We start from the raw sequence: 14315 nt of genomic DNA, 5'->3' as shown, positions 1-14315 counted from the left end.
TGCAGTTGCAATGTTTATAGCCTTTCTTTTTTGGATGAATTACAAGATGACTGTTAAAAATTTCTACCGTGCTGAATCAGCTCTTTACTTCGGATCGCATAGTTATAAGAAAAGAAAAAATATAGCTAATTGATTGATGTTGCAACAACATCAATTGTGATTTTTCCAAGATTTAAAAGTAACAAAGCAATAACTTCCTCTGATGTCAAGAAAGGTTTATAGTTGGTTATTTATGCAAGTGATTCATGGTGTCGGCATAGGACTCCTCAGCTGGTGGGTCTTGAGTTTTGTAGTTGTTTATAAAATTCATGCCAAGTTATTAAACTCTGGATTTTACATCCAGGTATATGGATAACTACACATAAAACTTCCAATGCTATAAGGAGTACAGAATTTGAGAGTGAGTTTTATTTCAGGATTAAGGTAGAAGATAACAGTATTCATGGAGATAAAAGAGGCAGCTAACAAAGTGGCAGAAACTACTTCTGCATAGGTAATAACATGCAAGCTGCATATAGATTGTCCCATTTGATTATTGTAGATGCATGCATTTCAACAACAAAAAAACACAAAATGCACACACATGTGCAACTGGCATACATGACTGTTTTACACACTATTTCCTAGACAGACGTGCGTTCTGTCTAGTATTTATTTATTTATTTATTTCATTTCTATACCGCCCAATAGCCGAAGCTCTCTGGGCGGTTCACAAAAACTAAAACCAAACAACACACAATAAAACAATTTAAAATATATAGAACATTAAAACCACAATATAACAATACAACCACAATAAAACCTAGCAGCAGTACAGGAGTTTAAAATACAGATTTAAAACAGCAAAGATAAAAATTTAGAAAGCTAAAATGCCTGGGAAAATAAAAAGGTCTTCACCTGGCGCCGAAAGGAGTACAATGTAGGCACCAGGCGAACCTCACTAGGGAGCTCATTCCAGAGCCGGGGTGCCACAACAGAAAAAGCCCTCCTCCTAGTAGCCACCCGCCTCACTTCCTTTGGCAGGGGCTCACGGAGAAGGACCGCTGATGATGATCTTAAGGTCCAGGCAGGCACATATGGGAGGAGGCGATCCTTCAGGTAACCTGGCCCCAAGCCGTTAAGGGCTTTGAATGTTAACACCAGCACTTTGAATCGGGCCCAGAAATGGACTGGCAGCCAGTGCAGCTGGAAAAGTACTGGCGTAATATGAGCTCGCAGGCCAGTCCCATGAATCACTTGTCCCTAGTAGTTCTATCACATTTGAAGGCAGCCATAAATGTTGGGGAGGGGATTTCTGGATGTAGAATTCAGCTCATAGAATGCCTAGCCATAGGACAGTGCGTTTTCATTCCTCATTCTGTCCTATTCAGATATATTTGTGGTTTGAGCCTCAAGCCATAACAAGTTCATATAAATGTGTGTGCATAATTAAAAACTTCAGTCCAACAAGATAAACAGTGTGTAATTAATACATTCAACACCATGAATTCTCATCCCATAAAAAGCAACCATTTGTGCAAATAAAAGTCAAGTACAAGAGTGCCTACAAAATCTTGTCTTGCTTTGGCCAAGCCTGATGCTAAACTAACAGTTTTATGGCTGACTTTGGATGCAAGAGGTCCTGGGTTCAATCCCTGACATCACCTGGTAGGACTGGGAAAGACTCATGTCTGAAACCCTGGAGAGCCACTGCCGGTCAGTGTAGACCAGGGGTGGGAATCTGTAGCCCACCTGATTATGTTGGACTACAACTCCCATCATACCTTACCATTGACCAGGTTGGTTGGGCTGATGGGAATTGGAGACAAACAGCATCAGGAGGGCCATGGGTGTCCTGCCCCCTGCCCCCGGCTTAGACAATACTAAGCTAGATGGACCGATGATCTGACTCAGTATAAAGAAGCTTCCTATGACTTTGTTGTTTGTACATTTGACCAGTGCACATGCCCCTTCAGCAACTCAAGGAGGAATTTGATCCTAACACACTCTGTTATAGAGCAACAGGATAAATAGTGTAGCAACTCACTACATCTCATCTCTGCAGGTGCAACGCCACATCTTGTAAGAAGCGTTGCGATGTCTTCCATCTAAAATTGTGGATGGCATTAACTGAAGGTTGAGAAGGGCAAGAGCTTTTCTCAGGTTGTGCTTATTCAAAACAGTTAAATAATATTGCTGATATTTAAACATGCAGCATCAGGGGGCAGTTCTTGTGATGACCCCAAAAAGGCAAGTTAAACATCTATCAGTCTGTTTAAGAATTCCTGCTTTGCAGCAAACATCCCATATCCATGAATACATATGAATGAATCATCTGAACTATACTCCAACACCAGGTATTTAGCTTGTCCATGCTGGATTGAATTTAGTCTTCCTTCCCAGGGTCATTAGATGCACTTCAGAGAATCTGGACTGTTGTGCAGGGTATGGTCCCCTGAGAATCTCTACTTCCATTTAGTTGGGGCTGGCACTAGAAACAAAAAAGTTTCCCCAGCCACCATCACTATTCCTCACACACTGAGGACATATCTACTAATGCTGAGTTGAATTTTTGCAGGGTTCAATTCTTAATACACAAGTTGCCATTTTGAAGCGGGCAAGGCTCCTGCTTAAATACAAATGTGTGCTCTCTCTCTCTCTCTCACACACACACACACACACACATGAATGTTTTTTGCACTGAACAATTCACAGGGCAGTCCCAGCTCCTCTCTTCACAAGTACTTTACTAAAAGAGGGAGAGGCAAGGGCAGATTGTCTCCCTTAGAAAAGCTGTTGTCACTTTAAATGAGATGAATATGTTCTCCCTGTTTGCATGCGTGCCATAGGGTAGGATCCAATGGTTTCACAGTATTAGTGCTAATGATGTTGCCCTGGCATAAATCAACACTAGGGCAACACCATTAGCATTTGCTAGTGCAAAAGGAAAAAGCGACCATTAGCTGCTGAAATTTGGCAGCAAACTGCCGCATTTCCCCTTTGCTCTAGCAAGCACTAATGATGTGCTAGCATTGATTTACACCAGTGCAACACTAGTGCTTTCACATGCCAGCAAGGTTATGCTCAAAATCCTACAAGCTAGGCTTCAGCAGTATGTGAACCGAGAACTACCGGAAGTACAAGCTGGGTTTCAAAGAGGCAGAGGAACTAGAGATCAAATCACCAACATTCGCTGCATCATGGAGAAAGCAAGAGAATTCCAGAAAAACGTCTATTTCTGCTTCATTGACTATGCTAAAGCCTTTGATTGTGAGGATCACAACAAACTGTGGCAAAACCTTAAAAGAGATGGGAGTACCAGACCACCTTACCTATCTCCTGAGAAACCTGTACGAGGGTCAAGAAGCAACCGTAAGAACCAGACATGGAACAACTGATTGGTTCAAAATTGGGAAAGGAGTACGACAAGGCTGTATATTGTCGCCCTGTGTATTTAACTTATATGCAGAGTACATCATGAGAAACGCCGGGTTGGATGAGTCACAGGTCTGAATTAAGATTGCCGGGAGAATTATCAATAACCTCAGATACGCAGACGATACCACCCTAATGGCAGAAAGCGAAGAGGATCTCAAGAGCCTCTTGTTGAGGGTGAAAGTGGAGAGTGCAAAAGCTGGTTTGACACTCAACATTAAAAAAACGAAGATCATGGCATCTGGCCCCATCACTTCCTGGCATATGGAAGGGGAAGAAATGGAAGCATTGACAGATTTTATTTTCTTGGGCTCCAAGATCACTGCAGACGGTGACTGTAGCCATGAAATTAAAAGATGCTTGCTCCTTGGGAGGAAAGCTATGGCAAACCTAGACAGCATAGTAAGAAGCAGAGACATCACCTTGCCAACAAAGGTCCATATAATCAAAGCTATGGTTTTCCCAGTAGCAACGTATGGCTGTAAGAGCTGGACTATAAGGAAGGCTGAGCGCCGAAGAATGGATGCTTTCGAACTGTGGTACTGGAGAAGACTCTTACGAGTCCCCTGGACTGCAAGGAGGTCAAATCAGTCCATCCTAAAGGAAATCAACCCTGAGCGCTCATTGGAAGGACAGATACTGAAGGTGAAGCTCAAATATTTTGGCCACCTAATGCGAAGAGAAAACTCCCTGGAAAAGACCCTGATGCTGAGAAAGATCGAAGGCAAAAGGAGAAGGGGACGGCAGGGGATGAGATGGCTAGATAGCATCACCGATGCAATGAATATGAACTTGAGCACACTCCGGGAGAGAGCAGAGGACAGGAAGGCCTGGCGTGCTATGGTCCAAGGTGTCACGAAGAGTCGGACATGACCTAACGACTGAACAACAACACTAGTGCGGCAACACTATTGGATCTTACCTGTAGCTTCCCCTGCAAAATACTGGGAATTGTCATACCCAGAATTCCTTAAGAAGGGTGATGACTATTAAACATGTTCATGCCTGTAGTGTTTCAATGTCCACATACACCTCACTGTTCAGAGTAGTAGCAATAGTGCTTCATGTGTGTATGCAGATCAGCATTTGCTTTATAAGATAAACACTTAACATAGCAATACAGTGTGGAAAAGAAATCAGCATTCATGCCCATAGGGAATAAATTGATGACATTTAAAATAAAATCTTGATTAACATAAGCAATTTTTAATAAAGTAATTACAAATCACACTCAGGTCCTTCAAAAGAATCTTAGTTGCTTATTGAAATCACAAAATAGGAATTTTCAATGGGAAATAAAAGCAAAGATCACGCTGGCAAGCTAGCGAAACGAAACCTGGTGATCCTTCCCAACTTGCTGGTGTGAACTGTGGATGTGATTTCAACAGCAAATAGCTTCATGATTCAAATAGCTTGCATGATTCAATTTTCTTACAGGTGCCTCAACGAACTACTTCCATCTCACCAGCATTAGCTCGGAAGAACTCTCCAGGGAATGGGAATGCACTGGGACCTCGACTAGGATCGCATCCGATAAGAGCAAGGTAATGCTAAGGAGAGAAAAAAGAAGGAATTCTTGAGTGTTTCTCCCCCTCCTCCCAGGGATACAAGCTGAAAGTCACAGAAATTTCTTCCGTGAAATTTACTCAATGATATACACAGCATAGGTCATATGTCTAAAAGGTTCCATTCAACAATCACCACAACCACCCATATTGGCAAAATTCTGGGCAGAGGGAGAGAATTGAGTAGTATGGACAAGGGATTCCTTACCTTCTTAAGTTTCATGGGGGAAGGGACACAACAGAGGAAGCGAATTTCTTTCCCTCTTTTGTCCCTTCTACTGCAACCTTTCTGTTATCAGACAGGAGTGAAGCAGAACTGTAATTAATCATTAGACACAGTACAGTGGGAGGGACTGTAGCTCAATGGTACAATGCACATGATTTGCGTGCAGGTTCAATCCCTGGCATCTTCCATTAAAAAGACAAAGGAGCAGGCAGAAAGTGATGGGAAAGACCTCTGCTCAAGACCTTAGAGAGCCATCATTGACAATGCTGGGATAGATGGACAAATCGTCTGACCTACTTTCAGGCAGCTTCCTGTGTTCCTATGTACCATGGGCCTGTTCAACTAATTTATTAAAGTGGGAGGAAAAAAAATAATTTCAAATGGAAAAACACTGCAACTTGGTTAAGATTTTTGCAGGCAAGCTGGCAGTGGCTAACATTTGCATCACAGAATTGCACATGTGTCCCCGCCCCCCCCACACCTTTTCTCCATATAATATAATAGCACTTCATAGCATCCTTGCATTTGGCCTGTAAGGTTGTAAGACTCAGTCTAAAGCAGCCTCCCCCAACCTAGCACCCTCCAGATGTGTTAGGCTACAGCTCCTATCATCCCCAGCCAGTATGGCCACATGATGGGAGCTGTAGTACAACATGTTTGGAGGGCGCCAGGTTGGGAAGACTCGTCTAAAGGTTTGTACTCTTTTGTTCAACCAGTTCATGCTTTTACACAGTTCCAAGGGTATATTAAGTGTTTTGCTGACGTTTGCTGTAGTAAACATACAAAGTGCAAAGGGGGATTGTGCATCTTCAAACAGTGAACATCCACTGGAGTGCCATGACCAATTGAAGCTCCTTGGCATGCATCTATCATGTATCCCTGAGGGTTTGGGGCCTATGTCTCTCCTTTACAGTGTGCAGGTTCACTACAGCAAACCTCAGTCACATGCCAGGGTACCTGCAATGCAGCATAAAGTGTGAATCAGCCGTAAGCCCAAGTCACTTTGGAAGCACTGTAATGCACAACAAGCACTGCCTTAGTGCGAGACAAAAATGTTTGTTCAGAAAGGCAGAAAAATCTTGGCTCCAACCACCAGGCTGTTGTATTGCTGCACCCAGAACTCCAGATTCTATATGCCGATAGAAAACTCACTGAAAATACTTAAGTTGATTGGGAGTTGTTTTGATATTCTCTTTCATCTTGCCCTTTTAGACAAAGACAAGATTGAATTAGATAGCTAATTTTGGACTGATTGAGTTGAAAAGGGAAATTTGGGTTTTTTTTAATCATATTTGTATTTCACCTAAGGAGGTGTAAAGGAGGTGTATATGAAAGTTACCCATTTTTTCCTTGCAACAGCAGGTCTATTCTCGCCTTTCCTTCATGCATTGACTGAAAGCTTGGAGGGAGAACAGGATTAAGAACATAACAGCCATGCTGGATCAGACCAAGGGTCCATCTAGTCCAGCATTCTGTTCAAATAGTGGCCAACCGGCTGCCAAATGGAAACTCACAAGCAGGATATGAGCTCAACAGCATCATCCCACTCATGTTCCCAGCAACTGGTGTATATAGGCATACTTCCTCTGATACTGGAGGTAGTATATAGCCATCAGGACTAGTAGGCATCAATAGTTTTATTTGTCCAATCCCCTTTTGAAACCATCCAGATTGGTGGCCATCACTACCTCTTGTGGAAGTGAATTCCATATTTTAACTTTACACTGTGTGAAGAAGTACTTCCTTTTATCTGTCCTGAATCTTCATGGGATGACCCTGGGTTCTAGTATTATGAGAGAGGGAGAAAAATGTCTCCCTATCCACTTTCTCCACACCTTGCATAATTTTGTACACCTCTATCATATATCCCACCCTCCTCCTCATTTTTCTAAGTTAAGTAATCTCAGCTGCTGTAACCTTTCCTCATAGGGGAGTTGCTCCAGCCTTTTGATCATTTTAGTTGCCCTTTTCTGTACTTTTTCCAACTCTACAATATCCTTTTTTAGGTGCGATGACCAGAACTGCACACAGTATTTTAGGTGTGGTTGCACCATAGATTTGTTTAAGGGGAGTGTGATCTTGGCAGTTTTATTTTCAATTCCTTTTCTAATTATACCTAACTATTCCTAACATGGAATTTGCCTTTTTCACAGCCACTGCACACTGCGTTGATATTTTCATCAAGCTGTCCACCACAACCCTAAGATCTCTTTCTTTTCAGTCACCGCTAGCTCAGATCCCATGAACTTATAGTTGAAGTTGGGATTTTTTGCCCTAATGTGCATCACTTTATACGTGCTTAGATTGAACTGCATTTGCCATTTGGATGACTATTCTTTCAATTTGGAGAGATCCTTTTGGAGCTCCTTGCAATTCCATTTTGTTTCAATCACCCTAAATAATTTGGTGGTGTCAGCAAACTTGGCCACTTACTGCTCACTCGTAATTCCATATCGTTTATGAATAAGTTGAAAAGCATGGGTCCCAGTTCAGATCCCTGTGGGACCCCACTGTTTACATCCCTCCATTGGGAGAATGTACCATTTATCCTACTCTCTACTTTATCTTTAACCAATTACTGATACATTAGAGGACCTCTCCTCTTATCCCATGACTGCTAAGCTTGCTCAAGAATCTTTGGTGAGGGACTTTGTCAAATATCTTTTGGAAGTCCAAATAAACAATGCCTACCAAATCACCCCTGTCCACATGTTTATTGACACTATCAAAGAACTCTAATTCTAGTGAAACAGGACTTACCTTTGCAGATTGCACTTGCTGGCTCTGCTCCCAGCATCGACACATTCAGCAGAAGGTACAAATGGGGATCTGTCCTCTGAGAAAATGCTTGCACTGTTCTCTGATAGTGATCCGTATGTTACTAAGTGGGTGGCCTTGTTTGCAATTCCAGCTAAGAAAATTAGAACAAAGTTTCAAAAATCTATTTCTAATACTTGTAAAGGTGACAACCTATCTCTGTTTTAACTTTTTTGCAATAACTTGTGGTTTATACAAATAAACTTCTTCAACGCTAGGCAAATTTGGTGGTCGCCAAGGGCACCATGTTAAGTGGGGCACCAAATTCGAGGAAAACATACATTAAGCTCACAGATAAAATAATGAAGATGTCAGTGTGGTGTAATGGCTAGAGTGCTGAACTGGGAGTTGGGAGATCCAGGTTCTAGTCCCCACTCTGCCATGGAAGCTCACTGGGTGTCTTTGGGCCAGTCACAGATTCTCAGCCCAGATTTTCCAGTCCTCATTCTCACCTTCTGCTGAATGCTCATAGAATCACAGAATAGTAAGGTTGGAAGGGGCCTATAAGACCATCAAGTCCAACCCCCTGCTCAATGCAGGAATCCAAGTCAAAGCATCCCTGACAGATGGCTATCCAGCTTCATCTTGAATGGCTCCAGTGTGGGAGAGCCCACTACCTCCCTAGGTAATTGGTTCCATTGTGGTATTGCTCTAACAGTCAGGAAGTTTTTCCTGATGTTCATCCAGAATCTGGCTTCCTGTAACTACTACTTATTATTATTTTATTTTATTATTTATTTATTTATTTATTTATATCCCACCTTTTCCCCAGTACTGGGACACAAGGCAGCTTACAAAAATTAAAACATATACAATTAAAACATATCAAAATATTAAGAAGTTAAAATATACATTAAACAACAATACAATTAAAATTATATTAAAACATTAAAACAGCATTTTAACTTGAGCCCATTATGTGTTCTGCACTCTGGGATGATTGAGAAGAGATCCTGGCCTTCTTCTCTGTGACAACCTTTCAAGTACTTGAAGAGTGCTATCCTATCTCCCTTCAGTCTTCTCAAGGCTAAACATGCCCAGTTCTTTCAGTCTCCCCTCATAGGGCTTTGTTTCCAGTCCCCAGTCATCTTTGTTGCCTTCCTCTGAACCCTCTCCAGTTTGTCTGCATCCCTCTTAAAGTGTGGCACCCAGAACTGGACACAGTACTCCAGATGAGGCCTAACCAGTGCTGAGTAGAGGGAAACTAGTACTTCCCGGGATTTGGAAGCTATACTTCTATTAATGGAGCCCAAAATAGCATTTGATTGTAGCCCCATCACATTGTTGGCTCATATTCAGCTTGTGATCTACAACAATTCCAAGATCCTTCTTGCTTGTAGTATTGTTGAGCCAAGTATCCCCCATCTTGTAACTGTGCATTTGGTTTCTTTTTCCTAGGTGCAGAACTTGGCATTGATCCCTATTAAATTTCATTCTGTTATTTCTACCGAGCACTCCATCCTATCAAGATCACTTTGAATTCTGTTTCTATCTTCTAGGTTATTAGCTATCCCGCCCAATTTTGTGTCATCTGCAAATCTGATCAGCATTCCCTGAACCTCCTCCTCCAAGTCATTAATAAAAATGTTGAAGAGCACTGGGCCCAGGACTGAGCCCTGTGGTACCCCGCTTGTTACCTCTCCCCAGTTTGAGAAGATCCCATAGATAAGCACTCTTTGAGTCCAATTCTGTAGCCAACTGTGGATCTACCAGATCGTTGTTTCATGTAACCCACTTTTAGCTAGTTTACTCATCAGGATATCATGGGGCACTTTGTCAAAAGCTTTGCTGAAGTCGAGGTATGAAGTCGAGGTCCACAGCATTCCCACAGTCCACAAGGGAGGTTACCTGTTCCAAAAATGAGATCAGATTAGTCTGGCAGGATTTGTTCTTGACAAATCCATGTTGGCATTGAGTAATCACTGCATTGTTTTCAAGGTGCTTACAGACTGATCACTTTATTCTGCTCCAGAATTTTCCCTGGGATTGATGTCAGACTGACTGGTCTGTAGTTCCCACGTTCCTCCTTTTCACCCTTTTTGAAGATAGGGACAACATTAGCCCTCCTCCAGTCATCTGGCACTTCCCCCGTCCTCCATGATTTCTCAAACAGAATAGACAGCAGTTCTGAGAGTTCTTCTGCCAGTTCCTTTATTACTCTAGGATGCAGTTCATCAGGCCCTGGAGATTTGAACTCATTCAAAGTAATTAGGTGTTCCTTGACCATATGCCTATCAGTCTCAAGCTGCAATCCTGCCCCTTCAGCCTGTACTTCGCCTTTGCCAGCGGGGGTCATAGGCCCTCTTTCAGGAGGAGACTGAGCTGAAGTAGGAGTTGAGCACTTCTGCCTTTTCTTTATCATCTGTTATGATTTTGTTAACCTTTTGAAATAGATTAAGCTGGATGTGCATTGCATGCACTTCCGAACAGTTTCATGTGCATTTTAAAATCAACCTGAGACCCAGGCCAGTGTAGAGTATTGGACTTGAGCCAGGGAGCCCTGAATTCAAATCCTGACCTCTTGGAGAAAAGGTGGGATGCATATGTGATAGATAGGTTACATAATAAGTCTCTATCATTTTCATCCCACATTTCCTTCAAAGAGCCAGGATTTGAACCCAGATACCCCTGGTTCAAGTCCAATACTCTACATTGTAGTAGCTCTTGGATTTGGTTTTTACTTTTGATCCTACATTGTGCTGCTGCTTTTTTTCCCCAGTGCCTCCTCATTTAGTTGAATTACCTCAAACTGCTATTTGGGGGCTGGACTAGATGACTTCCAAGGTCCCTTCCAACTCTGAAATCCTATGATTCTATGAAAGATAGGCAGCTTCCCTGGCAACTTTAGTGCTAAAGCAGAAGTTGGGCTTGTGGGATTCCTCAAAGAAGAGAGGTACCAACTAACACAGGCGCCTAGTACTATAGTTGCTGATTGGGACTGTGGCACCTGTCCTCATCACCCTGATAATTTGTTTGGAGTAGCAGCAAATCAGAATGAGGATCACCACAGTTCCCTATAATTTTGTGCCTCTGACACTTGCAAAACAGTCCCTCTGGAAGTGCCGGTAGGCTTGCTGCTACCTCAAGATAAACGCAGCCGTTACTTCTTGGTGCAGCTGCCAAGGCGTAAAATGTAATATGTGCAGAAGCAATGTCTCTCTTCAAGAGGGAGCCAGAATGAGAGGCATTGTAGAGCTGGCAAATGAGGGGTCAGGTACAGTTGCTTGAAACAAATGAGATATGAAACCACGAACATCAGGGAATAGGAGCTGAGAAGATGTAATCCATTGCCATACTTGCAGCTGCTGAGGAATGTATGTTTTGGAATGAAATAATCTGAAATTTTCTGGTTTACTTCATTTTTGGTTGCATTTTTAGTAGTGTAGATTAAGGCATTTTGGATAATACCATTCTTCCCCCCCCCCCCCCCCCAATCATCGATGACTTGTACATACGAAAGTGCTTAATCTACAACATAAGTAAATCAAAAAAAAAACAGTGATGTATGTTAGTAATTGGAGGGTCACAGAAAACATATAGCAAGTCTATCATTGTTGTTAGTTGATTACCTTCTGTGAAGTTGAACAACATGTCTGTGTAACTTAATTTATACCTATGAAGATCTGAGTGCAAACACACACACACCAAGTATCTTTGAGGCTCTCTTAGCAGAATTCTAACAACCTTCACAAAGCTATAATTCCTAGGATGCCTTCCAAAAAGTCATGATAGTGAAGCAGAGAGAGATTTGTAGCCCCAGTTCAGACATAACAGGAAATGAATGCTTCGCACTATGTGAACAAGCTGTGGCAAGCCACAGGTTTGCGTACTCTGCCCTGCTGTCTCCGCTTTCACATCTGCAAGGGCAAGATTAGAAGCTTCCCTGGGATGTCTAAACTTGGAGAATGATGGTTTGTTTAAATTCTAGTTCTTCTTCATGGTCTCTGTGCATCACACATATGGGAAGCTTGCCCATTCGGGAAGCTTACATAGCTGAGGAACATTTTGGCGGGAACTCTTTCCCCACCGTCCACTGCACATGTCCCAGTGGATTCCCGCCCGCTTCCTCTCTCTTAGAAAGAGAATTGCTGAGGTTCTTTCTGTGTTATTTTTCTTGTTGTTTGTCCTTGTTTTTTCTTCATTGTCTGCCTCATTGTCGTCGTCCACCCCAAAAAATAAAAAACATTTTTGTTTGTCATCTTTGTCATCCGTCCATCTTTCTACCATGGCTGCGGTGCCATCTTATGGCCACAAAGGTACCTTTTTGAAAGTGTGTCAAGTGTGGGAGTAAATTGCCCCCCACTGACCCTCACTCCCTTTGCCTTTTTTGCCTGGGTGAAGGACACCTCCCTGATTCCTGCTCCCTGTGCCAATCATTTGCTAAACAGACACGAAAGAACAGAGTGCACAGACTAAAGGCAGTGCTGTGGGGAGGAGAACACTGTTGGCTACAGTCCCAAAAAAATGCTGCAGGGTCCTCTATAAGTGGCAAATTTCAGGCGGCTATGTTTCCATCCAAGCCGAAGTCTCTTCCGGCTACCTCAGTCAAACAGACTGATCCTCTGACTCTGGGGTGCTCCTTAGCACTCTCAGTCATGAGAAAAATCACAGAAAAGGCAAAGATTCCAAAGTCAGGATCACATGGCCTGAAAAAGCATAAGAAAAAGAAGGTTGCTGACAACACTTCGAAACCAACAATCCCAGCACCCCCTCTGTTGCTGGACTTGCTGATTCGTGTGCTGTCACTGTCACCTGCTGTTCCAGTCACTGAACTGGTGTCAACTATGTCCAAGGGTGAAATCCTGGGATTTCCCCCTCTGCTACCAGTCTCTTGGGATCGAGAGCTTTTCCCCAATCAACCCAGTCTGCAGGATTGACTCCTGAAGCTAGATCTCGAATAGAAGACCTGCCTTTCGATGGAGAAGGGCTCTTCAATTCAAAGACGGACGAGCAAATGGACTCTGTCCAGAAAGCTAAAACAACTGCTCATAAGATGGGCTTGGGCCCTCAGCCAGTGCAACAAAAGTACAAAGGTCGCAGGTGGTTTCAGTCCCAGCCATACACGACCAAACCGCAGTTTGACCAGTACGAGCGCTACCAACCTACTCAACAGAAGTAACAGCATGCTTAATCTGCAAAGTTTTGTCAGGACTGCGGCAGGATTGACTCATCTTCAAAGTGTCGACTTTGACTCTCCAACATTCATTGCTCCCGCTTTTCCCAGCCCCCCCCCCCTTCTTCGGATCCGTTCTGACGCACTTCCTACTGACCTGGAAGATAATAACATCAGACACCTGGGTCTTGTACATAATTGCTCAGGGTTATATGATAGATTCCCCCCCCCGGGGGGCGCTGTTTGCATCACACCACAGTCGCAGGCCCTCCTTCTGGAGATGTCAACCTTGCTCCAAAAGGGGGCTATTCAGACAGTCCTTCCATTCCAAGCGGACAATGGTTTCTTCTCCCGGTACTTCACCGTACTGAAGCGGGGTGGAGGCCTTCACCCCATCATGGATTTAAGGAACTTGAACAAGTTTATCAAGCCCAGAAGGTTCAGAATGATCACTTTGGCTACAGTCCTCCCTCTTCTTTGAAAGAATGTCTGGTTTGCTGTCGTGGAACTGAAGGACGCCTACTTCCATATAGCAATTGTGGATGCCCGCCATCAATACCTGCACTTGGTCATTGGTACCGACATGTTCCAGTTTCAGGTCTTGCCATTCGTCCTGGCAACCACCTCGAGAGTTTTTACCAAGTGCATGGTGGTCATGTGCACATACCTGAGGCTGCAAGGCATCAAGCTTTATCCTTATCTCGATGAGTGGCTCCTGGTCTCAGATTCGAGGAGGGATCTTTGTCGTGCCATCGGGATTGTTCTGAACCTTCTGGGCGAATTGGGCCTCTATGTCAACAGAGAAAAGTCAACCTTGGAACCAACTCAACACCTCCAGTTTATAGGAACATTATTGGATTTGACAGTTGTGTGTGCTTACCTCCCTCGAAACTGGCAAAAGCAATTCATTGCTCTTGTGGAGACTGTCTTCACCCGTTGCTTGGTCACCACCCACACCATCCAAGTTCTATTGGGCCACATGGCTGCTATGGTCTTGGTTGGGCAAGACTTCAGATGCAACCACTACAAAATTGGCTACTCCAAAACTTCAACCCCAGCTTGGATGCTCGGTGCTGTCACCTTTCGATCCTGAACAGGGTGCTAATGGCCCTCCTTTGGTAGATGCAGCCGTACAACTTGGATCGGGGCATGCGTTTCATCCATTAGCCTCATCCATAAA

At 43.4% G+C, this 14315-nt stretch overlaps 1 protein-coding gene across 4 annotated transcripts in view; it reads left to right on the top strand.

Moving 5' to 3' along the window:
- Positions 1-14315, top strand: part of TNIK (TRAF2 and NCK interacting kinase) — a 424016-nt gene that overhangs the window by 342339 nt on the left and 67362 nt on the right. For all 4 annotated transcript variants that reach the window (XM_084847490.1, XM_084847491.1, XM_084847489.1 and 1 more), the window contains one exon: positions 4852-4958. In XM_084847490.1, coding sequence (XP_084703616.1) covers positions 4852-4958 — 107 coding nt within the window. The remainder of the gene's footprint in view (positions 1-4851; positions 4959-14315) is intronic.

This window comes from Heloderma suspectum, chromosome 3, assembly GCF_057233095.1.
Source record: "Heloderma suspectum isolate Gila_16-S chromosome 3, 16-S_ref, whole genome shotgun sequence".
NCBI lineage: Eukaryota > Metazoa > Chordata > Lepidosauria > Squamata > Helodermatidae > Heloderma > Heloderma suspectum.
The sequence above is the reverse complement of the archived record's forward strand: the minus strand, read 5'-3'. Positions and strand labels throughout refer to the sequence as shown.